The 26,971-nt window shown below is 38.2% G+C and overlaps 1 protein-coding gene across 16 annotated transcripts in view; it reads right to left on the reverse strand.

Moving 5' to 3' along the window:
- Positions 1-26,971, reverse strand: part of TASP1 (taspase 1) — a 233,348-nt gene that overhangs the window by 98,375 nt on the left and 108,002 nt on the right. For 6 of the 16 annotated variants that reach the window (XM_036418435.2, XM_036418430.2, XM_036418431.2 and 3 more), the window contains 2 exons: positions 22,463-22,528; positions 11,614-11,689 (listed from right to left, as the gene is read on the reverse strand). In XM_036418435.2, coding sequence (XP_036274328.1) covers positions 11,614-11,689; positions 22,463-22,528 — 142 coding nt within the window. Of the gene's footprint in view, positions 1-11,613; positions 11,690-22,449; positions 22,529-26,971 lie in introns of all 16 variants that reach the window. The other 10 variants (XM_036418444.2, XM_036418436.2, XM_036418433.2 and 7 more) reach the window with 2 other exon arrangements.

Consider the following 26,971-nt stretch of genomic DNA (forward strand, 5'->3'; position numbering starts at 1 on the left):
ATTAGGGTTAGCATTTACAATATACAATGTCAAAAGAATGATGGGATGGGTTACAAGCCCCCTATTACATTAGTAAATTCCTGAACTTTATGAGTTAAACCAGGGGTACTTAAGTGGGACAATCCATGACTAAAAGTCCCATGGGATTTTACAAGTATTAGTATACATTCATGCAGGTAACTGTGCCTGGCTCTGAGAAGAGAATTCATCGTTTTCAGATTCTCAAAGGGCTAATAGTTACTCCAAAAATGTGTTACTGTAGTAGTTACTATAGGCCCCCAGTGAATAAAACTTCCCAGTACTCTTGCCCTTATTCAATCTCCTTCTACAGTATATCTAGATTAGACCTTTGATTCTCTTTAACACACCTAATGCCAATCTCAGGCCTAAGCCCTAAGGAGGCTGACAGCTTTAGCTTTTGTACTTTGAAAGACCTGAGCTACCTGGTGAGAAGTCCAACTACCTTGCTGGCAAAGCCACATTAGACAAGGAAAAGCTCTGATATTACGTGGAAAGCAAGCAAGGCCAAAGCATGCCAGCTGAACCCAACATTATGATTGTCCCCAACAAGGCACCAGCCATGTGATAAAGCCATCATGGACATCTAGTTAAGCCACCATCCGACTTAGCCACATGAGAATCCCCAAGCATAAGAGGCTACAACAACAAAACTGTCCACTTGAGACCCAGTTAACATACGTAATTCTAAAAGATAAGAAAGTAGTTGTTCTTCTAAGCCATAAAGTTGGGGGTGATTTGTAAAACAGCAATAGATAACCTATTACAGACTGCTGGTTTAGACTGAGTAACTTCACCTAATTAAGCACTTAATATGTTGCAATATAATGACTGAAACAAAAATCAGAAGCTATCTATCAAAGGATATAGCATCACTCCTCGCTCCTCTACCATGAGTGTATGTGTGTGCACAGACACCCCTAATAATGCCATTTATATAAGTTTCATTGAGCAAAAACTACTTTAGTCACTTTGATTTCATATGCCGTTTTGTTACACATAAATGAAATATACATCAAGCATCTAACTTTTCCCTTATATTAAAAGAGATGAGGAGTGAAACCCTTAAAAGACCCTTCATTTGAAATACTACAGCTTTTACTTATGTAAATCACCTTCTTTCCCTCTAGACTTAAAAAAAAAAAAAAGTATACACGCTTGTCAGAATGGCTATCATCAACAAATCAACAATGACAAGTGCTGGTGAGGATGTGGAGAAAAAGGAACCCTCCTGCACTGCTGGTGGGAACGCAGACTGGTGCTGCCACTGTGGAGAACAGTATGGCGTTTCCTCAAAAAACTAAAAATGGAACTTCCATTTGACCCAGTAATCCCACTCCTAGGATTATATCCCAAGAAACTAGAAACACCAATCAGAAAGGATATATACATCCCTATGTTCATAACAGCCCAATTTACCATAGCTAAGATTTGGAAATAGCCTAAGTACCCACAATTTTTTAATCCAGATGAGTGGATTAAAAAATTGTGGTACATCTACAGGATGGAATACTATGCTGATGTAAAAAAGAATAAATACTTACAATTTGCAACAGCATGGATGAAACTGGAGAACATTATGCTAAGCGAAATAAGCCAGTCAGAGAAAGACAAATATCACATGATCTTACTAATTTGTAGACTATAATGAAAAACATAAACTGATGAACAAAAACAGATCCAGAGACAGAGAAGCATGGATCAGACCATCAAACCTCAGAGGGAAGGCAGGGGAGGACGGCGGTAATGGGGGAAGAGATCAATCAAAGGACTTTTATGCATGCTGCATGCATATTAGCCTAACCAATGGATACAGATATGGGGGGGTGAGGGCATGAGTGAGAGATGGGGGGGAGGGGGGCAATAGGGGGATAAGGACACATATGTAATACCCTAAACAATAAAAAAAAGGACATGAGGTTAAAGAAACTCATGTTTAAAAGGTATTTTATAATACTAATAAAATAGTATTGTTTTATGTCATATTAGGGCAATCACAATGCTTACTGAATAGAAATACTTTCTCTTTATTAATTTCCATAATGATCTTGCAAATGATACTTGAGAGGAAAATATATTCAAACAGAACCAGGAATCCTGCCCTAGAACCAAGAAGCAAAGCAGAACATAAACAATATGAAAAAGGCCAGATCCCATTTCATCTATTCAATTTGAGTGAAATGAAGATATAAACAAACTATGTGGTGGTGGTTTTTTTATTTATTTATTTATTTATTTTTTTTGGGGGGGGGAGAGTTAATCTAGTGCATTTGATTTTTCAAAATAAAACATCCATTTCCACAGCCAGCTCTGTTAGCCAAAAATAATGGCAAGAAGCATGGCTTTGGTAAAGACAGATTTAAATGACAACTAAACATTTTTTAACTCTCTAAATCCCTAACCTATAATGTTTTTAGTAAAAAAATGGGTAATTACATTTCAATTTGGTCCATCTTTTTCACATTTCTCCACTATCCTTGAGTGAAGATTTTTTAAATTCTTTAGGCATTCAGACAATGTTTGACCTTTCTAGATTGTAGATTTCTTTTTCTTTTAAATATGTTTTTATAGATTTTAGAGAGGAAGAGAGGATAGACAAAAACATCATTTGGCTGCCTCCTGCATGCCTTTCACTGAGGATCGAGTTCGCAACCTGGACATGTGCCCTGACTGGGAATCAAACCAGCGACCTCTTGGTTCATGGGTCAACGCTCAACCATTGAGCAACACTAGCTGGGCTAAACCTCAGATTTCTTGTTTGAAAAAGAGAGTCACTCTGTAAAAAAGTATCTAGCACAGTCTTTGACCACAGCAAATGCTCAGCAAATGATAGCTGTATCGGACTTATGATCACAAAATGATGGCAAATGTCAAGTTTAGTAAGATACTGGTGATTACCTGCTTAATATCTATTTCCTTCTCATAGCCAATAGAATTCCAAGTCTGTTCTGCTTTCTACTCTCCACACCCACAGTTATGTATCTGACCCACAGGCATGGCATATGCCCATGATTAATTCATGGCTAATTTCCCTTTTTGGTGATTAGCTCAGGTATGGCCATGTGACCCAACATTAGTCAATCAATAAAATATGAGAAATCTGCTGGAAGCTTCTGCGGAAAGTGTTCCTCATACCTAGAAAAGAGCTACAAAGGTATTTTTTAAAAATTTCTCTAGATGTTTATGTGATGAGAGATTTTTTTAGTGTTTTTTTCTTTGTTCGCTTGTTTGTTTTTTTAATCCGTGCAGAAGTCATTCTGCCACCAGCCTGAGGAAGAGTTCACCAACAATGACAACAGAGCATAAAAAGAACGTGGAGACCTAGATCCTTACGTCATCAGAGGAGCCCCTGAACCAGCCAATCCTGGATTCCACCAACCTCTGAACTTCCTCATATGAAATCATATCATTCCTTATTGTTGAAGTCAGTTTGAGTTGTGATTTCTGTAACTGCAGCCTGAAGCATTCTAATTACTTCAGTAATAGAAATGTGTGAAAACTGTAATGGATTTCATTAAAACTAAACTAAAATTAAACTGTGGTAGGCAGAGCAAGGACCGTGGGCCAGGTACAGAAGGGTCACAAGGGTGAAAAGCCCCAGGTGCCCAGCAATGGGCAGAACTGGGAAAATGAGGGCCTCATCACCCCAGGATAACCTTTCCTCCTCTAGCATTTGCTGGTCTTGTGACTTGGACACTCTTTAGAGGGGAACAAACAAGAGCTGGAGAATAGCCCTTAAGCATTAATCCCCAGGGAAATGAGATTCTGACCCACATCAAATACATCTAAGCCTCAGTTGTATACTAAGCTCCAGGACCATAAAAGCAGCAAAACCTAACAATGCTGCCACAGCTGACATCAGGATCAGCTGCATTAACTAATGACCCCCTGCCCTAGTGCCAGCCAATCAGCAGAGATCAAAACCCTGAAAGGCCACACCTGGAAAGCTGATAAATATTCTGTTGAGACCCTCCCCTGAGGCCTCTCCTAAAATCCCCACCCTTAAAAGCCCTCCTTCTTGGGAGCCCACTTGCGCCTTTCCCCTCCCTATTCTATTCCCCCCAAACTCAGGAGTATTACTTTTACCTTTCTCCTAAGCTCCAAGGGCATTTCTTTGGTCTCGGTAACTTGTTTTTTTGAGCCTGTGTGATTTTCTATAGTTTGAGTCTTGGCTCTGAATTCTTTCTTAGCCAAAACTCAAGAATTGAGGTTACTGACTCCGTGTGTGTCTAACATCTGATGCTGTTCTCACTGCAACAAAACCACCCTATCTTCCATAGAACAGAGCCTCTGGTACAAATATCAAAAGTTCTTAAACAAGCAGGAGCCCTAGCTCTGGTTTACCAATGCAGAACAAGTAACTAACCAGAATCTGTTTGATGGTGCATCAAAATATGCAGAGAGTTACAATTACAATTCTGATGTGAAAAGCTACAAAGAAGAAAGTGCTACTAAGATGTAAAATGAAATCAAAGAAAATAAGACAAACAAATGGAGAAGTATAAGACAAGTATTTGAAAAACAGTTCCATTAAGAAAATTATTTATGTAATAAAAGCCTAAGCTACCATTACGGCAGAACAACCAGCCTCTATAATGTTCACTGACCACCAGGGGACAGGAGCTTCCCCCTGGTGGTCAGTGTGCTCCCACAGCAGGAGCGCCCCTCAGCCAGAAGCAGGTCTCATGGCTGGCGAGCGCAGCAGTGGTAGTGGGAGCCTCTCCCACCTCCGCAGCAGCTCTGTGGAGCAGTGGGCTGAGCACTAAGGAGCAGCGAGCAGGTGGGTGGTAAGGAGCAAGGGGTCCCGGACTTTGAGAGGATGCAAGCCAGGGTAAGAAACCGCCCCCCACTCCCAATGCACAAATTTCATGAACTGGGCCTCTAGTATTTCTATATTCCACTAAATTTACTTTAGCATGACAAAGTTTAACAGGAATAGCAGAGGTATATCTAAATTTTAAAGATAAGCAAGAATTCAGATGAAACAAATGCTCAGTAAATCTTAAATCCTTATTATTGTCTGACATGAATTTTATTAGCTATTTTAGCTACAGGCAGTCCTCAGGTTATGTTGGACTCAACATACATCATTTTGTGGTTATGTTGCCATCTCCCATTTATTTACAAAAAAAAAAAAAAAGTTCCATCATTTTGACATATGTACATATGTGCTTTATGTTTGTTATTATTTATTTACCACAAGAAAAGCTCGGGAACTGTTATCTTTCTTTTAAATTTTTTTACTGTTTTACTCCATTACGTACTGCTGTGTATGTGCTCCATGTGAGTGATGTAGGTGCTTATGTGGGTAGGTTCTGCCTTATGGTGAAAATCACATTACGTCGCATAGGAACAGATCTCCGACGTAACCCTGAGGGCCCATTGTAGAGGGGCCACATAGTCTTTTATAGTTCTGAGAAGAAACAATCAAATTTTTATAGTGATATTCAATCAGGAGCTAATTACCTTATTGGCAATATTAGTAAACAATGACTAATATGAATTATAACACATATAATTTACCAAGAAATTATGAAGAATCGGGAAAACATTCTCATTCAGAGCTAGACTATGGAGGAAGAGATGGAGGAAACAGAACTCCACAGCATTACAAAACATACAACACTCAGTCCCAACTAACAGGAGATGCAATGGTACAATGTTACATTGATAACATCATATCCTGAGACAGGTGGACATACCCTTTCAACCTACTCCCTCCATTATGATTCAAAACCAAGTCTGAGTCCCAAGCCCATGACCTATCCCAGAATACACCTGTTCTCCCATCCAATGTGGGTATGTATAGACCTAAAATACCACTGTGGAATTTTAATGAAGTCTCTGATTCTTTGATGTCTAACTCAGATTATTTTTTTAATGGCTACCCATGCTTTCTTTCTATGAGCCAGTGCTTGTGAATTTTTTTTTTTTTTGCATCAAACCCAAAAGACAAATAACAAATAAATTTTCATATGAACAAAACATTCTAACAATAAAAATGTAAGGTATCCTTTGGTGATGACATGTTACACGGTAGGCTAGATTGTGCTGTGATTCACTGATGAGAACCATGACATGTATTCAATAACAAGTTAATAAAAATGCAAACTGAATTTCTACATCTTACATTTATAGGCCTCCACTTTTTCTCCACAAATTCACCAATAAATCTTTTTGCTCAAATTTACCAGCCACTATGGACAGAGCTGGTTAAAATAAAAATATTTGATTCAATATAATGTCTTTCTAATCCCTTTATGAACACCTTTTAGAGTTAACAGTTTGTTTTACCCACTTCTGTTTGCAACAAGAAGGCTAATGTGTATGATGGCTAAGTGTATCCTGAAAAGTGTGGAAACATAAATATATTTTTTGCTAGCACAATAATCCAGTGGTCCCTACCCATGTGGTCACTTATTAACATACCTGTTAATGCTCTCAGGAATATCTAGGGTCAAGAATATACGCCAGATCTCCTCAGCTTTAGATTCACCAAAACACAATGTCAGAAAAGACTGGTAAGTTGTATGGACTGAGTGCTATAAGCAAGGCACGGCTGAGGACAGACCACTTTGTCCCTGGAAATGCCCTGCTACTTAAAGTGTGATCTACAGAACAGCAGCACTGGAACCTCTGGGAGCTTTGAAAAATGCAGAACCCAGGCCCTTCCCAGATTCACTGGTTCAGGATTCTGACATACTAAAGTACAGAGAAAAGTACATGTTTAAAAAAAAAAAATAGCCTGAGAACCTGTTTCTGAGGATATTCCACTAAGAATATTATCCCAAATAACTTTCAAAAATAGGAAGCCAAAACCAAAGTTTGAGTACAAAGAACGATGCCCCTTTTACAGGAAATGTCCAGGGAAATTGTGATAGGAACTGAAGATCCACACTTCAAGCACTGAGAGCTAAAGCCCCAAATCTCCTGGGCATCATTTTTTTTCATAACAGCTTGCCAACATCATATACTAGTATGCTGTGTGCCCTCAGAAAGTGATGAGTTATACCATGTACAACCTTCATAGTAACAAATTATCAATTTACAAATCTCCAAGTCAACATATTGTGTCTCACAGTCATTTAAGCTGGCAAGACTTTAAAGTACACACAAAACTGAAGTAATGCATTGGAAATATTTGATTTATGTTAAACAGTGCTCTGGAATTTAAACATTCATATGCTCAACTGAACCCTAGCCCTGGCCAATGGGCTCACTGATCAGCTTCCATACACTCTTTCAGCATATACTGCTCCACTAAATCTTACATTTAAATATTTTAAGACTTTTCTATGTGTGTTTTTTTAATCTTATTTTAAGTAAATATCCTGAGCTGAAAAGAACCACCACAACAAAATAATACCCAGAACAGCCCTGTGCTATAAAAGGCACTGCTTGTGTTCAGTGAACTCTGCCTCTAACAAGAACCTTCCAAAGAAGGAACTAAGATGGCAAAGCCATGAAGGCCTTCAGTCCGGTAAGGAACACGAAGCAGCGTGTCAGAAAGAAATTGTTTTTCTGCTCCTTTTGATGGGTTCTGCTTTCAAGTCAGGAAATTAAAAACAGGTGTGCCACAGGGCACTCACATCCTCGCTCCACACAGAAAAACACGCGTTTTCAATTTTCCAACATGAAAGGGACTCCTGTTGAATGAGAGAAGAAATGAAAATCCAGCTCTGTTTCTGTGAACCATATGAAGGGAGCTTAGAAAGTCTTTGACAAGTTGCTCAACTTAACTCCCTCTCCAACTGACAGCAGGTAGTGCTCGACAATAGAGAGGAGAGGCATTCTTTCAAGTGAGAACAATCAAAGGGAGAATTACATTAAGGATCATAGCGTTGGCATTTTAACCCATCACTTGACCTTATGCTTCTGTTTCTACCATCTCTTCACCTTGTGTTTTTAAGTTAGAAGTCTGTTCTTTCACCAAACAACAACAAAGCAATGCAAAATAAGTATCTGGAAAAAAAAAAAAAGAAAAAAAAATTCTGAGAAAGTACAAACATCAAAAGAACATCTTGGGGTTCATTTGATGCACTATAATCCAGGTCTGCAATCTCTTTCAGAGAAAGACCTACTTTCCCCCATGAAACCCTGAGCTCTTCTGGGGTGCTGGAGGCATTTCAGTGGGTCTGTGAACTTGGTGGCTGGGACTACATTTAAAGGCCACCAGTTTGGGTGGGACTTTGGGGACAGGGTGTGCGGAAAGAAGGAAGATGTACTGATGGCTGCAGCAACTCAAGCCGTCAGGTGCACTGAGGTACCCGCAGATGACCCCTAGGTACATGGATGCAGCAGAGCCTCCCTCAGGGCTATACCTACGTTAATAAAAAGAAAATCTCTGAGATACATGATAACCAAAGCTGTCACACTGAACTGACTTCCTAGGGATTGACCTAGCATAATTCAGAATTCTACTTTATTTTGGACCATCAATGATTTTAGTTATGTAAAAAGTAGGGAAATAATGTATTAATATCATTATATATTATAGAAATGAAATGACCTAATTAGAGTAAGCTATAGTTTCTGAATAGAAATCCTGCCCCAGATAATCATTTCAGTTCTTGGAAAAGTGCTGACACTTTATATGCTCTGTTATCTGTAAATAAATAATATTTCATCCCCACCCTTACTAACTAAACAGTTCAAAGAGTGAAGTGCTATTAAGAGGATGTTTACAAATGTCACAGTTTTATCTATGCTCTATATCTAGAAATCATGATTCACAAAAAGATTTCTCTTTATTACCAACCCTATATATTATATCCCAAATTATTTCAGCTTAAGTGGCTGCTCCTTACCCTGAGCCCCCTAAGAATCTTATTGAGTGTGACAAGATTATGAAAGTTTATTTCATAAGGACAGAGAGCTTCTGAGAAGCCACCGTGTCAGCCATGTGAGAAACAGCACTGCCTAATAAGGCAGATAAAGGAATCAGAACAAGCTGAAGAGTTGGGATTCCAATAGAACTAACAGCAATGCATTTATTTACCTTCTTGGCCAGTTTTTGCCTCTCATTGTTTGAATCATTGCTCATCATTCCAGAGCATCCTCGAGGATGACTTATTTATCTGTCTTCATCTATCTTCGAAAGAATGAGCATAAAGAGTCCCCACTTTATACAAAAGAAAAGTTAAATAATTCATTGAGACCACCACATAACACCCCAAATTTAGTACCAGGTATTCTCTGTTCTTATCAGAACACACCACTTTCAACCCTTCCCTTAACTGCCTCTCAGCCTTGACTCACCTGGGCTTGAACTATTTCACTCCAACTGTTATAAACTGAATGTCTGCCCCCAGCCCCAACTCCAAATACATTCCTATGTTAAAGCACTAAACCCATGTGATGGTATTTTGAGGAAGGTAAGATGAAGTCATGAGGGTGGGGACCCCATGATGAAATTAATGTTCTTATAAGAAGAGAAAGAGAGACCATGCTGCTAAGTGAGAACACAGCAAAAAAGGTGTGTGGGAGGTTTTTGTTGTTTTGTGTGTGTGTGTGTGTGTGTGTGTGTGTGTGTGTGTGTGTTTTGGTGGGTTTTTTTTTTGCCAGATACTTATTTTGCAACACCCTTAATAGGTTCCTACCAGAGAAGAGAGCCCTAACCAGACACCAAATCTGTGGACACCATAATTTTGCACTGCCCGGCCTTTGGAGCTGAGAACATCTGTTATTTAAGCTACACAATCTATGCTATTTTGTTATTGTAGCCTGAGGTGAGTCAACACCACCTGAATGTATTTATTTGTTCATATTTCATTCACATCAATTTATTCAATAAACATCAGGTTGCTATCTTATGAGTATCATCCGCCTATCAATGAAGGAAACTGATGAAAATTCCAACTCAAGGAATTTCACAGAGTGGGGTAGAAAATAAAGAAAAATAAATACATAAAGGCAATAAATATTAGACAGTAAGATATACTATGGGGGAAAATAAAACATGGAAGGAGGGGAGAAAATGTTGTCTGAGAGAATATTTACATGTTTAAGTAAGGCAGTCAGAGAAGATGTCAGTGAGCAAGTGAATTTTCTGAATAAAGAGCTGATGAGGGCAGGGGCAAGGGCTTGAGATACTAAAGGCAGAGAGCTAAAGGGGAAGGGAGCAACTCAAGCAATGATCCTATGGTGGGAGCAGGCCTGGCATGTGTGAAGAACATCAAAGCAGCCAATATAACTAAAACTGAGTGAGTAAAGGAAGAAAAGCAAGTGCTGGAGTCCAAGGGGAAGGAGAGGAGCACTTCATAAAAGACCTCTAGGCCCTTCATCAGTACTTTTCCTTTTCCTTTGGGTAAGGTGGGAAGCAGTTGGACAGTTCAAAGTGGAGGTATATACTAACACATGGATTTGACTTAGGTCTGAACACCAATTCCCGTGTTGAGAATTGAATAAAGGGCAAACATCATACAACAAAAGGTCATCTAGGGTCTACTGCAATAACCCCAATTACAGATGATAGCACTTTAAATCTGTTGGTAGTAATGGAGTTGCTAAGAAGAAAACGTGTTGTTTTTTGTTGAGTGTGTTGTTGCTTTGGATGTGGATGAGATATAAAAGAAAAGAGTGTCAAAGTCAAGCATGACTCAAAGATTTTGGCCTGAGCCACTGGGAGGCTGGAGTTGCCATTTGCTGTGCGGAAAAGACTGCAAGAGAAGCAGGTGAGAAAAAGGCGGGCAAGATCAAGTGCTCCTATTTGGGCATGCTAAATATGTGGTGTTTGTTAGACAATTAAGTGCAGACTCTGAACAAGCAGTTGAATAACTGAGATCAGGGGAGAGGCCCAGGTTGGAGAAAAAAAAAGTAGAAGTCAGCATATACTAGTATATGGCATTGGGCCCATTAGACTGGATGATAATACCAAAGCCTGTGGGTACACAAAAAAAGAAAAATTCAAGAAGCAGGCCAACATTGAGAAGTCAGGGAGATGAGCAACATTAAAAGAAAAGAAAGATGGAGAAGGAGCAGCCAGTGAGGTGGGAAGAAGCCAGGGAATATGGTATCCTGGAAGTCTATCAAGGTGAGTATTTCCAAGGGGAGCAAGTCATTCAAGCAACTGTGTCAAATGCTGCTCTACAGGACTAAGAAATGAGCACTGGATTTTAAAGGTGATTGTACATCCTGACAAGAACAGACTGGTGGAATGGTGAAGGAAAAGACCTGATTGAGGAAGATTTTAAGAGTAAATTAGAGGAGAGAACTGAGAAAAAAATGAACCTCAAGTGCAGACAACCCCTTGAAGTTTCACTTTGAAGGGTTGCTATAAAACAGGGAAGAAAATTGAAAGGGAGGCTAAACCGCTTAGGTGACCTACACACTGAGTCTGAGTAGAACAGGACTTTATTCAAGACATTACTCAAGAGACAAAGCCATCAAAAATGCTTGTGACACACAGGAGAATTAAAGAGAAGAAACAGTTACTTCTAGAAAGGAAGCAAAACATGGATTCCTGCCTGCCATCCCATTGCCTTTTAGGCCCCAGAAAGCAATGACCACATGGCACAGGTAAATGTCTCAGCAATGTCTCTCACTGACTCTTCTATCACAGCCTCGTCTCATTCTATATACTTTTAATTCACCCACCTTTAAACATGCTCCTGGTAAGCCATGGCCACACCCTCACAGATCTCAGGTTTCTAGGACTACCCAGAGCCAAGACCTGGAAAATAAAAGACCTAGAAAATCAGACATCACTGGCCTCAGACCAGAAGCAAAGTAGCAGTCCTTCCTTCATGCCAGTACACTTTCAAGAAGGGGAACTGAAGCCTACTTCTCCTGATCTCTAGTCAGCTGCCATTTTTTAAACCCTGGACTCATCGTTTCTCTTTAAAAATAAAAGAGACTGCAAAAACAAGTAATTAAAGACCAATATTAAGGTCAACTGGAGCATAAATTCAACCTCCTTCTATTTTCCTTCTTCTGACCTTCTAATTATCAATCTATTCTACCTTTCCATAGCCAGTGAGAGACCACAGATGTATCTTACATTATGCATATGAGGTGTTAACTGAAAAACTGTCGAAGTATAGTTTTGGCAAATTAAATCAAATTAAAAAATGCTGCAGAAACCGGTTTGGCTCAGTGGTAGAGCATCAGTCTGCAGACTGAAGGGTCCCAGGTTCGATTCCTGTCAAGGGCATGTACCTTGGTTGCGGGCACATCCCCAGTAGGGGGTGTGCAAGAGGCAGGTGGTCGATGTTTCTCTCTCATCAACATTTCTAACTCTCTCTCCCTCTCCCTTCCTCTCTGTAAAAAATCAATAAAATAAAAATTTTAAAAAAATTTTTAAATGCTATTTAAATAAATTTCATGGTAAATAATCTTTTTGAAAAGACAAGCAACCCTTTGGAAGAGGGAGGAATCACATATGCATTTCTTTTTTATTTAAAATATATTTAACATATAACATTGTGTAAATTTAAGGTGTATAACATATTAATCTGATACATTTATATATTACAATATGATTGGCATTTTAGCAATAATTAACATCACAATCCTATTATTATCCTTTCTTTTTAATGGTTGGAATAATTAAATTAGTTTAATTTAGTTATTAATTTAATTATACTAGTCACTTAGCAAGTTTAATAATTATAATATAATATTGTTGTCCATACATATGCACATATTAATTTAATTTGTCTATTAAGAATTTACTAAATGCAAGGCCCTGTGCCAGGCATTCAGTAGATACAAATATACCTACATACTTCCCTTTCTTCTAGAAGAGTTTATGTCACCACTTAAAGAAAACTTGAAACAAATTATTTTCACACCAAAAAGCTGATAATGATCATCACAGACCAAAAATCTAATACATACACCAAAAGTAAAGAGAAAGGAATTTAAACATAACACCAAAAAAAAAAAAAAAAGTCATGATATTACAAGAGAAAGAAAAGGATGACAAAACAATCAGATAACAATTAACAAAATATCAATGAGGATATACCTATCAATAATTACTTTAAATGTAAATGGACTAAATGCTACAATCAAAAGGCATAGGGTGGCTGGATGAATAAAAAGGTGAGATCCATATATTGCCTATTAGAGACTCATTTCAGACTCTCTTTCACACACATACACACACACACACACACACACAAACTGAAGGTGAAGTGATTAGAAAAGATTTTTAATGCAAATGTAAACAAAAAGAAAGCTGGGGTAGCAATACCTATATCACACAAAATAGACTAAAACAAAGTCTAAGACAAGAAACAAAAAAGGACATTTCATAATGATAAGGGAATCAATCCAAGAAAAAGATATAAGGCTTGTAAATATCTAACCAACCAACTTAGGGGAACCTAAATATATGAAATAAACATTAACAGACATAAACGGAGAAATTAAAAGTAATACAATATTACAATAACATCCCACTTTTATCAATGTATAGGTCTTCCAGACAGAAAACCAAAAAAAGAAACTGTGGCCTTAAATGACACAGTAAGTTAGAAGGTCTTAATAGAACAGTTCATAGAAGAACAGCAGAATACACATTCTGTTCAAGTGAACATAAAACATTCTCCAGGATAGAGCACATGTTAGGCCACAAAGCAGGTCTCAATAAATTTAAAAAGACTGAAATCACAAGAAGAATCTTTTCCGAACATAACAGTATGAAATTAGAAATCAAATACAAAAAGAAAACTGGAAAAACACAAACATGCGTAGGTTAAACAACTGATGGACCAATGAATAAATCAAAGAGAAAGTAAACAATACCTTGAGATAATTGAAAATGGAACAACAATGTTCCAAAATCTATGGGAAAGAGCCAAAGCAGGTCTAAGAGGGAAGTTTATAGTGATACATGACTACTTCTAGAAACAAGAAAAATCTCAAAAATTCTAAGGTTACACCTAAAAGAACTAGAAAAAAGAACAAAGCTCAAAGTTAGTGGAAAAAAAGAAATAACAATCACAGTGCAAATAAACAAAATAGAAATTTAAAAAACAGAAAAGATCAATGAAATTAGGCTTGTTCTTAGTAAAGATAAACAATATTGAGAAGAACTGTAGTCATACTCATCAAGAAGAAAAGAGAGGGCCCAAATAAATAAAATCAGGCATGAAAGAGAAGTTACAACCAACACTACAGAAACACAAAAGATCTTGAGAATATTATAAACAATTATGCAAAACAAATTAGATAACATAGAAGAACTGGATAAATTCCTATAAACATACAATTTTCCAAGACTAAATGGGGAACAAACTGAAATCTGAACAGAGTAATTAACAGTAACAAAATTGAATCAGTAATTAAAAACTCTCAACAAACAAAAGTCCAAGATCAGTCTTTACAGGTAAACTCTACCAAAAATTTAAAAAAGAATTAATAACTAGCCTCTTAAACTATTCCAAAAATTTAAAGAGTAAGAAATGTTTCCAAATTCATTCTAAAAGGCCAGCATTACTCCAATACTAAAACCAGACAGATACTACAAAAAATGAAAATATGGGCCAATATCAATCATGAACATAAATGCAATATCCTCAACAAATATTAGCAAACATAATTCAACAATATATTAAAAGGATCATAAACCTGATCAAGTGGGATATATTCCAGGAATGCAAGAATTGTTGAATACCCACAAATCACTCAACATGATACACCACAGTAACAAAACAAAGGACAAAAATCCTATCTAATAAAATAGTAATATGCAAATTGACTATCACTCCAACACATAAGATGGCTGCCCCCATGTGGACACAAGATGGCCACCACGAGATGGCAATCAAGGAAGGGCAGTTGGGAGGGATCAGGCCAGCAAGAAAGGGCAGTTAGGGGTCACCAGGTCAAGAGAGGAGGGAAGTTTGGGGTGACTGGGCCTGTAGGGAAGGGAAGTTGGTGGAGACCCAGGTCTGCAGGGGAGAGCAGTTGAGGGAGACCAAGCCTATAGGGAAGGGCAGTTAGGGGTGATCAAGTCTGCAGGGGAGGGCAGTTAGGGGTGACCAGGCTTGCAGGAGAGAGGAGTTAGGGGTGACCAGGCTGGCAGGGGAGCAGTTAGGCATCAATCAGGCTGGCAGGGAAGTGGATAGGGGTGATGAGGCTGGCAGGCAGAAGTGGTTAGGGGCAATCAGGCAGGCAGGCAGGCAAGCAGTTGGGAGCCAGTAGTCCTGGAGCAGTCGGACATCCCTCAAGGGGTGCCAAATTAAAGAGTGTGCAGGCTGGGCTGAGAGACACACACATCCATGTACGAATTTCATGCACCAGACCTCTTGTCATATTACAATATCATAGAAAATGCATTTGTCCATAGTCAACGTCTATTTATGATAAAACCTTTTAACAAAGTGAGTATAGAGGAAATATACCTGAACACAATAAAGGCTACATATGACAAACCCACTCATTATACTCAGTGGTAAAAAGCTGTAAGTTTTTCCTCTAAGATCAGAATCAAGACATGCATGCCTACTCTCACCACTTTTGGTCAATGCAGTATTGCTCTAGCCATAGCAATCAGACAAGAAAAAGAAATAGAAGGCATCCAAATTGAAAAGGAAAAGTAAAACTGTCACTATTTGTAGATAACATCCTACAATATATAATAAAAGGCTAATATGCAAATTGATTGAATGGTGGAACAACTGGTTACTATGACATGCAGTGACCACCGGGGGGGGGCAGACACTCAATGCAGGAACTATCCCCAGTGGTCAGTGTGCTCCTACAGAAGGAACACCACTCAGCCAGATGCCAGGCTCATGGCTGGCGAGCGCAGCAGCGATGGCGGAAGCAGTGGCGGAAGCCTCTTCCACCGCTTTGGCAATCGGACATCCCCCAGGGGATCTCAGACTGCAAGAGGATGCAGCCTGGGCTGATGGACCCCTCCCCAAAGCACAAATGTTGTGCACCAGGCCTCTAGTGATATTATAAATAAGAAACCCTAAAGATTCCACACAAAAATTAAGACAAATGAATTCTGTAAGGATACAAAATTAATACTAGTATACAAAAATCTGTTGGGTTCCTATCACAATAATAAACTATCAGAAGGGGAAATTAAGGAAACAGTCCCATTTACAACTGCATCAAAAAGAATAAAATACCTAAAATAAATTTAATCAAGAAGGTAAAAAAACCTGTACTCTGAAAAAAAAATAAGAAATTAATAAAAGAAACTGAAGACAACACAAATAAATGAAAGGATATGCTATGCTCATGGACTGGGGAAAAAAATACTAGCATTAAAATGTCCATACTACCCAAAGCAATTTACAGATTCAATGCAATCCCTATCAAAATACTAATGGCATTTTTCACAGAACTGTAACAAATAATTCTAAAATTTTTACGTAACCACAAAAGACCTGAATAGCCAAAGCAAAGTTAATGGTATCCCACACCCTGATTTCAAACTACCCTACAAAGTAGTAATTAAAACAGTATGGTGCTGGCACAAAAACAGACATTTGGATCAATGGAACAGAATAAAGAGCCCAGAAATAATCCCATGCTTATCTGGTCATTTGATCTACAACAAAAAAGGCAGGAACATAATATAGGGAAGAACCAGTGTCTTCACTAAATGATGCTGGAAAACTGAACAGATATATGTAAAAAAAAAAAATGAAACTAGACCACTTTCTTGTACCATATATAAAAATAAACTCAAAAATAGATTAAAGACTTCAATGTAAGACCTGAAACCATTTATATATATCAAAATCTAATATGCAAAGTGTCCCCTCTGGAGTTCAACTGACCAGGAGTTCAATTGTTCACTATGATGTGTGCTAACTACCAGGGGGCAGCACAGAACAAAGGAAGGCCCCAGCCCGTGGCAGGCAGCTGGGGAAGGGAGGCCCTGGCTGGCAGCTGGGGAAAGGAGGCCCCAGCCAACAGCCAGCAGCCAGCAGCCACTAAGGACCCTACCCATGCATGAATTTCACGCTCTGGGCCTCTAGTAAAACTCATAAAAGAAACATAAGTAGTAAACTTTCTGACATTTCTCTTAACAGTGTTTTTTTTTGTATATGTCTCCTCAGGGAAGGACAACAAAAGCAAAAATAAATAAATGGGACTATAATAAACTAAAAAGATTTTGCATAGCAAAGGAAAACATCAACAAAATGAAAACACAACCTAGTGAACGGGAGATAATACAGTCATATGTCACTTAATGAAAAGGGTACATTCTGAAAACTGCAATGTTAAGTAATTTTATCATAAAGTGTACTTAACACAAACCTAGATGAAATAGCCTACTACATAACTAGGCTATATAATATATCACCATTGTATATGTGGTTCATCATGGCCTGAAAAGTTGTTATGTAGTGCACAACTGTATTTGCAAATTATATATCCAATAAGGGGTTAATATTCAAGATATAAGAAGCACTTATAAAACTCAACATCAAAAAAAACAACCTGATTTAAAAATGAGGACCTAAATAGATATTTCTTCAAAGAATACATACAAATGACCAACAGACACATGAAAAGATATTCAACATCACTAATCATCAGGAAAATGCAAAACGAAACCACATAAGATATTACCTCATACCTGTCTAAATGGCTATTATAAAAAAAAATAAAAAGGGACAAATAACAAGTGGTAGCAGGGATATAAAAGAGAGAGAGAGAGAGAGAGAGAGAGAGAGAGAGAGAGAGAGAGAGAGAGAGAGAGAGAGGGAGAGAACGAACCTTCCCTCATGCACTGTTGGTGGGATTGTAAATTGATACAGCCACTACAGAAAATATGGAAATTCATTAAAAAATTGCAAACAGAATTATCATGTAACCCAGTAATTCCACTTTGGGACATTTATACAAAGAAAACAAAAACACTAATAAGAAAAGAGATATACACCCCTGTGTTCATTGCAGCATTATTTTCAATTAGAGGCCCGGTACGCAAAATTCGGTGGTGGGGAGGGGAGTGTCCCTCAGCCCAGCCTGCACCCTCTCCAATCTGGAACCCTTCGGGGGATGTCCAACTGCCACAGGGATCAGGTCTAAACCAGGAGTCGGACAGCCCTCTCACAATCCGGGACTGCTGGCTCCTAACCCCTTGCCTGTCTGATTGCCCCTAACCACTCTGCCCACCAGCCTGAGCCCCCTAGCTGCTCCCCTGCTGGCCTGATTGACACTTAACTTCTCCCCTGCCAGCATGATTGTCCCCAACTGCTCTCCCCTGCTGCCCAATCACCTCCTGCGGGGCTTAAGGGATTGGGGGACTGAGGCTGGATGAGGCGGGGCTGAGGCGACTGAGGGACTCTGGCTGGATAAGGTGCACGGCACCTGCCAGCCCCTGGTGGGGCTGAGAGGACTGGGGTACTCCGGCTGGATGAGCAGGGCTGAGGAGACTGGGCACTGCCATTTTGTGGCTGTGGATGCTGCCATCTTGTGAGTGTGTGGTAGTCAATTAGCATATCCCCTCTTTATTAGATAGGATAGCCAAGTTATGGAAGCAACCTAGGTGTCCTTTGATAGATAAATGAATAAGGAAGATGTGATACATACACACAATGAAATATTATTCAGCCACCAAAAGAGAATAAAATCTTGTCATTTGTGATAACATGGGTGGATCTAGAGGGTATTATGCTATGTGAAATAAGGCAAATAGAAAAAGACAATTACGTATGATTTCATTTATATGTGAAATCTAAAAAAACAAATCAAAGAACAGACAAAACAAAACAGAGTCACAAACACAGAACAAACTGATGGTTGCCAGAGGGGAAAAGGGTAGGGGAGTGAGTGAAAAATGTGAAGGGGATTAAGAGGTACAAAGTTCCAGTTATAAAGTAAATAAGAAATGGGGATATAGTGTACAGCATAAGGAATGTAGTCAGGAATATTATAACAACTTTGTACGATGACAGATGATTACTAGACTTATTGTGGTGATCACTTAGTAGGGTATATAAATGTCAAATCACTATGTTGTACATCTGAAACTAATAGAAAATTGTATGCCAACTATACTTAGATTTTTTAAGTGGTTAAAATGGTAAAAACTATTTGTAAAGAAGGTAGATCTCATGTTATGTGTCTTTAACACAGGAAAAAAGAAAAGAAAAGATTCAACAAGTATTTTTTTTTAAATAGTGGTGCATATTATAAAAGATGGTGACTTATATTCAACAAAATACAGTTAAATAATGACCACTACTCAGGACCAAGAAATTTGTTAGGTACCTTTCATATGTCAACTCATTAAATCTTCACAAATATTAAAGTAGATAGTTCTTCTGTTTTACAAGTAATCCCTTGCCCTGGTCACAGTCAATGCGTGAAAGTCTAAACAAGGACCCAAGTATCTATTCTGCTCCTCCCTAGCTAGGCAAATTTCCCTGAGGCCAGAACATTAGTCAGAGTTTGCAAGGTCAGCCCCTGCCACCCTAACCTCTTCCTCACTCCCTACTCATTGCTCCCCACCCAGTGATGAGAGCAAGATGCTGGAGTTTATCCCTCAGGCTAATGACCATGTCCTGTGCAGCCTTGGGAGAGCACTACCCTGACCATAACTAACTGTCTTCCCTCTGCCTTTCAAGTATCACCTTCCAAAACTAAAAACCTAAAATGTAGGCCAGGTCTCTGGATTTTCTGCAACAGCATAAAGCACAAGTCTTTTTTATTTTGGCCATACAATTGCGAAATTCTGTGCTCCACCTTACTTTTCTTTTTTTTCTTTTCTTTTTTTTTTTAATATATTTTATTAATTTTTTACAGAGAGGAAGGGAGAGAGATAGAGAGCTAGAAACGTCGATGAGAGAGAAACATCGACCAGATGCTTCTTGCATACCCCCTACAGGGGATGTGCCCGCAACCAATGTACATGCCCCCGACCAGAATCAAACTGGACTGCAGACCGATGCTCTACTACTGAGCCAAACCACTTTCGGCTCCTCCTTTCTTATGACCTAAACACCCAACTCTACCATGTGTTCCCATTGTCAACCTCATAGCAACAGCCCCAGGAAAAATAAGGGTAAAGAAGTCACACCAAGACTCATGGATGGAAGGAACTGCAGACCATCTCTAATATCTTCAGGTTCTATGGGCTGATGATGGTTAGTCTTAAACTTGGAAAGGATGTAACAAGGTGAGCTGGGCATCCAAGTTAAAAAGCTACAATGGATGTCATGAACTAGAAACCTAAACTTATCTTTAGTCATATGAAACTATCTTCAATTAATGCAAGTTGAGCAAAGAAGGAAATAGCCATGGGAAAGAGGAAAATACCTTAATTTTATAATTTTAGCTTTATCCACCTAGTTAACAGAATCAAATCCAGTAAATGTGTTGTTAACCCAACTTCCTTATCATCAATTTAAAAAAGAAAGGAGCCTGTTTAAGGAAATTGAGTTTCTTTTCCAACATGGCACACACAGGCTCTCAGAATTTCAGCTTAAATGTAGAATCTAGGCTTCCTAATATCTAGACATGAGAGTAACACTTAAAGAACAACAAACCAGCTTAGTAAACAACATATTGGCCAACAATAAAATTGACACATAATACAAACTGATACTTTTTGAAGAAAATAAAGATGAAATAATGAATTATCTATTTTAAACTTTAGTTTATTCAAATACTACAATTTTCCATAGACATAGGGCCATACTTAATTATGAGCACAAGCTAACTCTTAAATATTAAGTGTATAGGTTTCCATGTGCTACCAGTATTAAATTAAAAATTATACTCATCTCTTCAAATTAAAAAACAGAAAACAACTTTTTTGCAATTATATTACTGTGGTTTAGACTCAACATTAATTTGCATTTGGACTTCACCTGATAGACCACTGGCTGACAGTCTAATTTTTCCACTAATACAAGGAATGAATCTAGCCCTAGCTGGTTTGGCTAAATGAATAGAAGGATAGCCTTCGGACTGAAGGGTCCCGGGTTCAATTCCAGATGGGGCACACGCCAGGTTGCGGGCTCAATCCCCAGTAGGGGGCGTGCAAGAGGCAGCCAATCAATGATTCTCTCTTATCATTGATGTTTCTTATTCTCTTTCCCTGTCTCTCTGAATTCAAGAAAATTTTAAAAAAAGGAATGAATCTAGGTCAGGAGACTGCTTGCTACAATAGGCAGGCAGAATAACATGGACCTGAAATGACAGGGTCAGATAAGTAGAAATAAAAAGAAGCAAAAGTATATGAGGATGGTATCCAGATTTCAAGTCTGAGCAAAGAACAAAATAATGATGGCAAAAGAGATGAGGGAATGCAGGAGAAAGATGGCCAAGAAGTGGGAATAAGAAAAAGATTTTGTTGAGTCTGCTGAATTTGATATGTATACATGACATCCACAGGGGCATGTCCAACAGAAACTAGGTAATGACTCACATAGGCCTCAAGGGAAAAGTCCAGAGTAGAAGCAAATAAACCCTAAGAGATAACTGTTGAAATGGGAACACAGCAATAATACCAAATCACCAAGAGAATGCACACAGTGAGATGAAGGCAAGATACAATAGAAGGGGCCCAAATCTGCAGTTGTCAGCAATGGGAAGAATTGTGAAAAAGGCAAAGATAGAGCAGGTCAGAGAAGCAGAACAAACCAAAAAAATCCCAGAATCTATGCTACTTACAGAAAACAGCCACCAACATCAGAGATTTCAGAAAGAGTCAAGTTATCGTGAGAAGAAGGCCATTGGATTGAAGAGGGAACGGAAGGAGAGGCAGGCATATCAATCTTCCTTACTATGAAGTCATGGGGGTTGGGGGGGAGAGCCTAGGGCTATAGCTTGATAGGTAGAACCAAACCAATATTATTTTGTCAATATAAACCAGTATTATTTTGTCAACCATGCATATCACCACATTAAAAGAAAAGGCTTCGGTAATCTGGCACAAGCGCATAAAAACTTGGATCTAGACACCAACCATTCAGCTATTAAAATTCACCATCACCCCCCAAACACACACATACACCCATATACACACACACTCATTTCTATTTGATAATGACTTTTTAAATACAGGTACAAAAAGAAAATGTACATTTTATTAAAAGTGCAAAGGATTGTATGTCATAAATTATATATTTTGAAATACACCTTGTAAGTTTTATGTCAACATTTTACTCAAGAGAATATCTCTTAGTTTTGAAATGCCTTGCTACTTTTATGTCTGTGATCTAAATTTGGCACTAATATGAGTCATTTCAGAGGAAAAAAAACAACATATCTTAAGTTATAGTTAACTCCAGAATTGTGTTGAAATGTTAGGAAATCATTTACACTGTGATACTTATATTGTGAAATGATCCTTAAAAGCTTTCAAATATCAAAGATTTTTTTTATACAACAGTGCTCTTTTCTGTGCAGTGTCTTAGCACATGCTTACATAAAAATATTGTTTTTAATCATTAAATAAGCTACAAGGTTGAAGTTATGAAAAATGGCCATGAAAGCAGCAAATACCTGAGGTACTCACAGCTGTGGAGTAGGGATTATGAGCTCCAGTATTTTCAGCCCAGCAGCCACATCCATAAAGAGCAGCCTAGGAAAAAAAAAAATAGATAAATATAATATTACAGAAATATTATAAGTATCTAGAGGCCCAGTGCACGACATTAGGGGTGAGGAGGTCCGGGAGGGTCCCTCAGCTCGGCCGGTGCCCTCTCGAAGTCCAGGAACCCTCGGAGGCAGTCGGACATCCCCCAAGGGGTCCTTAACACTGACATGGAGGTGGGAGAGGCTCTCGCCACAGCCGCTGCGCTCGACAGCTGTGAGCCCAGCTTCTGGCTGAGTGGTGCTCCCCATGTGGGAGCACAGTGACAACAGAGAGCAGCTCCTGCATTGAGTGTCTGTCCCTTGGTGGTCAGTCCACGTCATAGAGACTGGCCATTCCATGGTTCAGTCGATTTGCATATTAGCGTTTTATTATACAGGATTACTGGCTTTCAACGGAGGGCAAAATCATACCCATCTAATAAATTTCGTAATGATGTATAACAGCCAGGAAATAATACCAGAGGTTATATAAAACCTATCCAAATAACATTCTAACAGTATATTTTCAGTTATTGCAGTAATTTAAAAATTTTCGGAAAATAGCAAAAGAATGTTTCTTAGTTTTATCAATAGTACTTTTTCTTCGCCTGAAAAATCTTCCCCCATTGTAATTTGTCAGTTAATCGCTCTTCTGGCCCCTTGAAATCATTATGGTTGCCTTACAACAGTGGTTGTCAGACCAGGTGTGTGTCAAATTTTGGGGTGAGCATGGTGACAGGAGCCTTTGGTTCCCAGATACTCTAGGCCAGTGGTCTGGGGACAAGGCCAGGAATCGGCTACACTCATCAGGGCCCTGGAAGGCTGTGATGCCAGTGGTTCTTCTGCCATGCTCTAGGAAACCCCATTGAGGAGAACCTTTCCCATGCCTCCCTTAGGTGGAACAATAGGAACTGCAAACAATTATGTACCAAAGGGCCCAGTATATGCTCACTGTTGTGCTAGATTCTGCCAGGTATAAAGAAATGAGGAAAAAGAGCCTGTTTAAGGTAATAACTTTGTGAAGTGTTGGGGCAGCGTTATAATTCTCAAATCATTAGGAACGCAGTAAGTTACAATGATTTTATAAAAGAATGGGACAATCATTCCAATTTTGTTTCTAATTAATGCTACCCAAAATGTCTGGATTCATCTCTTCAATATCCACAACCACTTCTCTACCTTTGGAAAGGAAATCACATTTGATAATTTTCCACTCTTTAGTTAGAAGCAGATTTATATTTAAAAAAAAAAAAAAAAAAAAAAAAAAACTTAAATAGTTATCTAGAAAAATACAACAACGTGAAATAACACATGTTTGGTGAGGATGAAAAATTGAAAACAACCTAAATGTCAATCAGTAAGGAAATGGCTAACTTGGCATAGCAATATGCGGAATTCAATACAAAGTTTAAAAAAATTTAAATTAGTTCTTCAAAAAGAAGAAAGAGGTAACCCATGACAATACATTCAGTATCCAGATTGACTGATGGAATAAAAAGATATTCCCATAAAATAGTACTGTTATTTTCTAGGAGCTCACTTTTTCTGAGGACTGGAGAAAGAAGACAGTGGTAACCAAACGTTAGCTTTCTATTACATTCTATTCTTTCTTACAAGGACTTTAGAACTCATTTGCTCTAATATTCTACCAAGAGCAGGAATCTCCATGAAATATCCCAGACACTTCTGAATCTGAGAAGCTCGCTATCTCATAAGGGAACAATCCCCCTTTTGGACACTTCCCATTGGCGAAAAGTTCTTCCTTCAATTGCGTAGGAATATCTGCTCTATCATAACTTTCACCCACTAGTACTGGTTCTATTCTCTGGAAATGTACTAACCTCTTCCTAAAGATCTCTGAATTTTTAAAAACAGCTATTCTAGAGTCCTGATTATTCTTTTCTCACTCGAAGAATACTAGATTTGTAAACCGTTCCTCAAGACTTTAAAATGTACACACACACCACACACCCACTCTCCTAGTCACCCTCCTTAAAAAATACAAAACCAAGGAAAATTGGAGATAAAGTCTTGTGACCCACAGTTGCCATCCCCAGTTGTCATGAATATAGCCCTCTTAAAAGTAAATCTGATCAAGACCCTCAAACCTCAGAGGGAAGGCAGCGAAGGGTAGGGGGAAAGGGAAGAGATCAACCAAAGGACTTGTGTGCATTCATATAAACCTAACCAATGGACATAGATACTAGGGGGGTGAGGGCACGAGTGGGGGTAGGTGGCAAAGTTTAAAAAAAATTCATACAAAATCAGAAAAGCATCCTCTATAGAAATTGCATTAAAGCAATCTTTAATGTAGAAACATAAAAGATGATTTGGATAAAAAATTGGATGTGCTGATGGTGTCACATATCTTTTCAACATACTAAAAACCATTGAGTTATACACTTTAAATGGGTGAATTATATGATATGTGAGTTATATCTCAATAAAGCTGTTTTAATAATAAGCAAAAAAGAAAGAAAAAAAAGTTAAACCAAGAACTGAACACAAAACTTCCAATATAGCAGACAGAAGAAAGATATTACTGCCATTGAAAACACTATGCTTCCTAACTACATAAGACGGCTGGTCAGAGTGGTAACTGAAAGTCTACAGAAGGGATTCAGCACATGGATTTCATAAGAAAACTGGCAGACTTGTATGATAAGCCATTCTGGCACTGCCTAGGACAGCTGCTGGGTCAGCCAAAGCCTCAGAGAACACATGACCTCAGGAGAAGGGCCCATTCTTCCTTCATTGAAAACCCTGCACATTAGCCCATTGTCCTTCCATTCCCCCTACACACACACACACCACACACACACCACACACACACACACACCACACACACACACCACACACACACACACACACCACACACACACACACACACACACACACTCTAAATAAGGGCACAAGGATACCTCTTAGAAACCCAGAACATTTATTCTTACTCTTTTTTCTTCTAAGCAAATTCCCTTTGGGCTACTTCTCAATTTTATGACCTAAAGTTGTCTTATTTTGTGACTTTCTGAAATTGCTTGGGCTAAGAAACAGGTAAGATAAAAGAATCAGAGATTGTCTCTCAATTATCCACTTCTTTCGATAAAATAGAGCAACCTTAAGCAGGCCTAAAATAAACAATTTTAAAAGTTTCCTTCTTTTTGGTAGTAAATTTTATTGAAGCTATTATCATGCAGTAAAATTAGGTCATATAAATTATATTACTATTATTATTATTATTATTATTATTTAATCTTCTCTGAGTTTTAGTTTCCTCTTTTATATAATGAGGATAATAAAAATACCTCCTTCCTAGTGCTGTAGTATCATGTGAATTAACATGCCAGTCACACATAGCATAAACAAAAACTATAGCTGTTATCATGAGGGACTATGGTAAGTAATTTAATGAATTATGTCATTTAATCTTCTAGAACTTTGGAGAAAGTAGCTATTTGTCTCCATTTATAGCTGTGAAAAGTAGAGCTTAAAGACATTGAATACTGTCCATAGTAAGGAGACTGGTAAATGGAAAGGTGGAATTAGATTAAAGGTCCATACTCTTAACCACTCAACTTAACTCAACTGTCTATTTGTATTTGAGTAGGGGGGAGGGATAGGGAAGCAAAGACTATAATAAATTTCATGCTCATGTCCAGTTTTACATCTAATTATTATAGTAAACTGAAGAAGCAAATAAGTTCTCATTCAAATTGCCATTTTATAAAAGAATGAGTAAATCATTCCTATTTTGTTTCCAATTAATGCCACCCAAAATGTCTGGATTCATCTCTTCAATATCCACAACCACTTCTTTACCTTTGGAAAGGAAATCACATTTGCTAATTTTACACTTAGTTAGAAGCAGATATATTTAAAAACTTAAACTGTTATTATATATCTAAAGAAGGGTAATATGCTAAAAAATTTTAAATATTTGCACATTTAAATATATTTAAAAGTATCTAGTTTTAGCACATTTAAATTTTGCATGGCCAAAACTGCTTTGGCTCAATGGATAGAGAGTCAGCATGTGGACTCAAGGGTTCCGGGTTCGATTCCTGTCAAGGGCATGTACCTTGGTTGCAGGCACATCCCCAGTGGGGGGTGTGCAGGAGGCAGCTGATCGATGTTTCTCTCTCATTGATGTTTCTAACTTTCTATCCCTCTCCCTTCCTCTCTGTAAAAAATCAATAAAGTATATATATATATATATATATATATATATATATATAATTTTTTTAAAGAAGTAAATAAAAAAATTTGCATGTGTATTTTATCATACTCTATCCTGATTATCAAGAGGAACAGTTCTTTACCTCTCATCTGATGCTTACATATTTCCAGGCTAGGCAAATTACATCTCCTTTTCCAAGCAATATAATCTAATTAAGCAGCTGTATTTTGCTACAAGTACCTTGTCTTCTCTCCTCCACACCCTTTCCTGAGT

Source organism: Pipistrellus kuhlii, unplaced genomic scaffold (assembly GCF_014108245.1).
Source record: "Pipistrellus kuhlii isolate mPipKuh1 unplaced genomic scaffold, mPipKuh1.p scaffold_m20_p_6, whole genome shotgun sequence".
NCBI classification, from domain to species: domain Eukaryota; kingdom Metazoa; phylum Chordata; class Mammalia; order Chiroptera; family Vespertilionidae; genus Pipistrellus; species Pipistrellus kuhlii.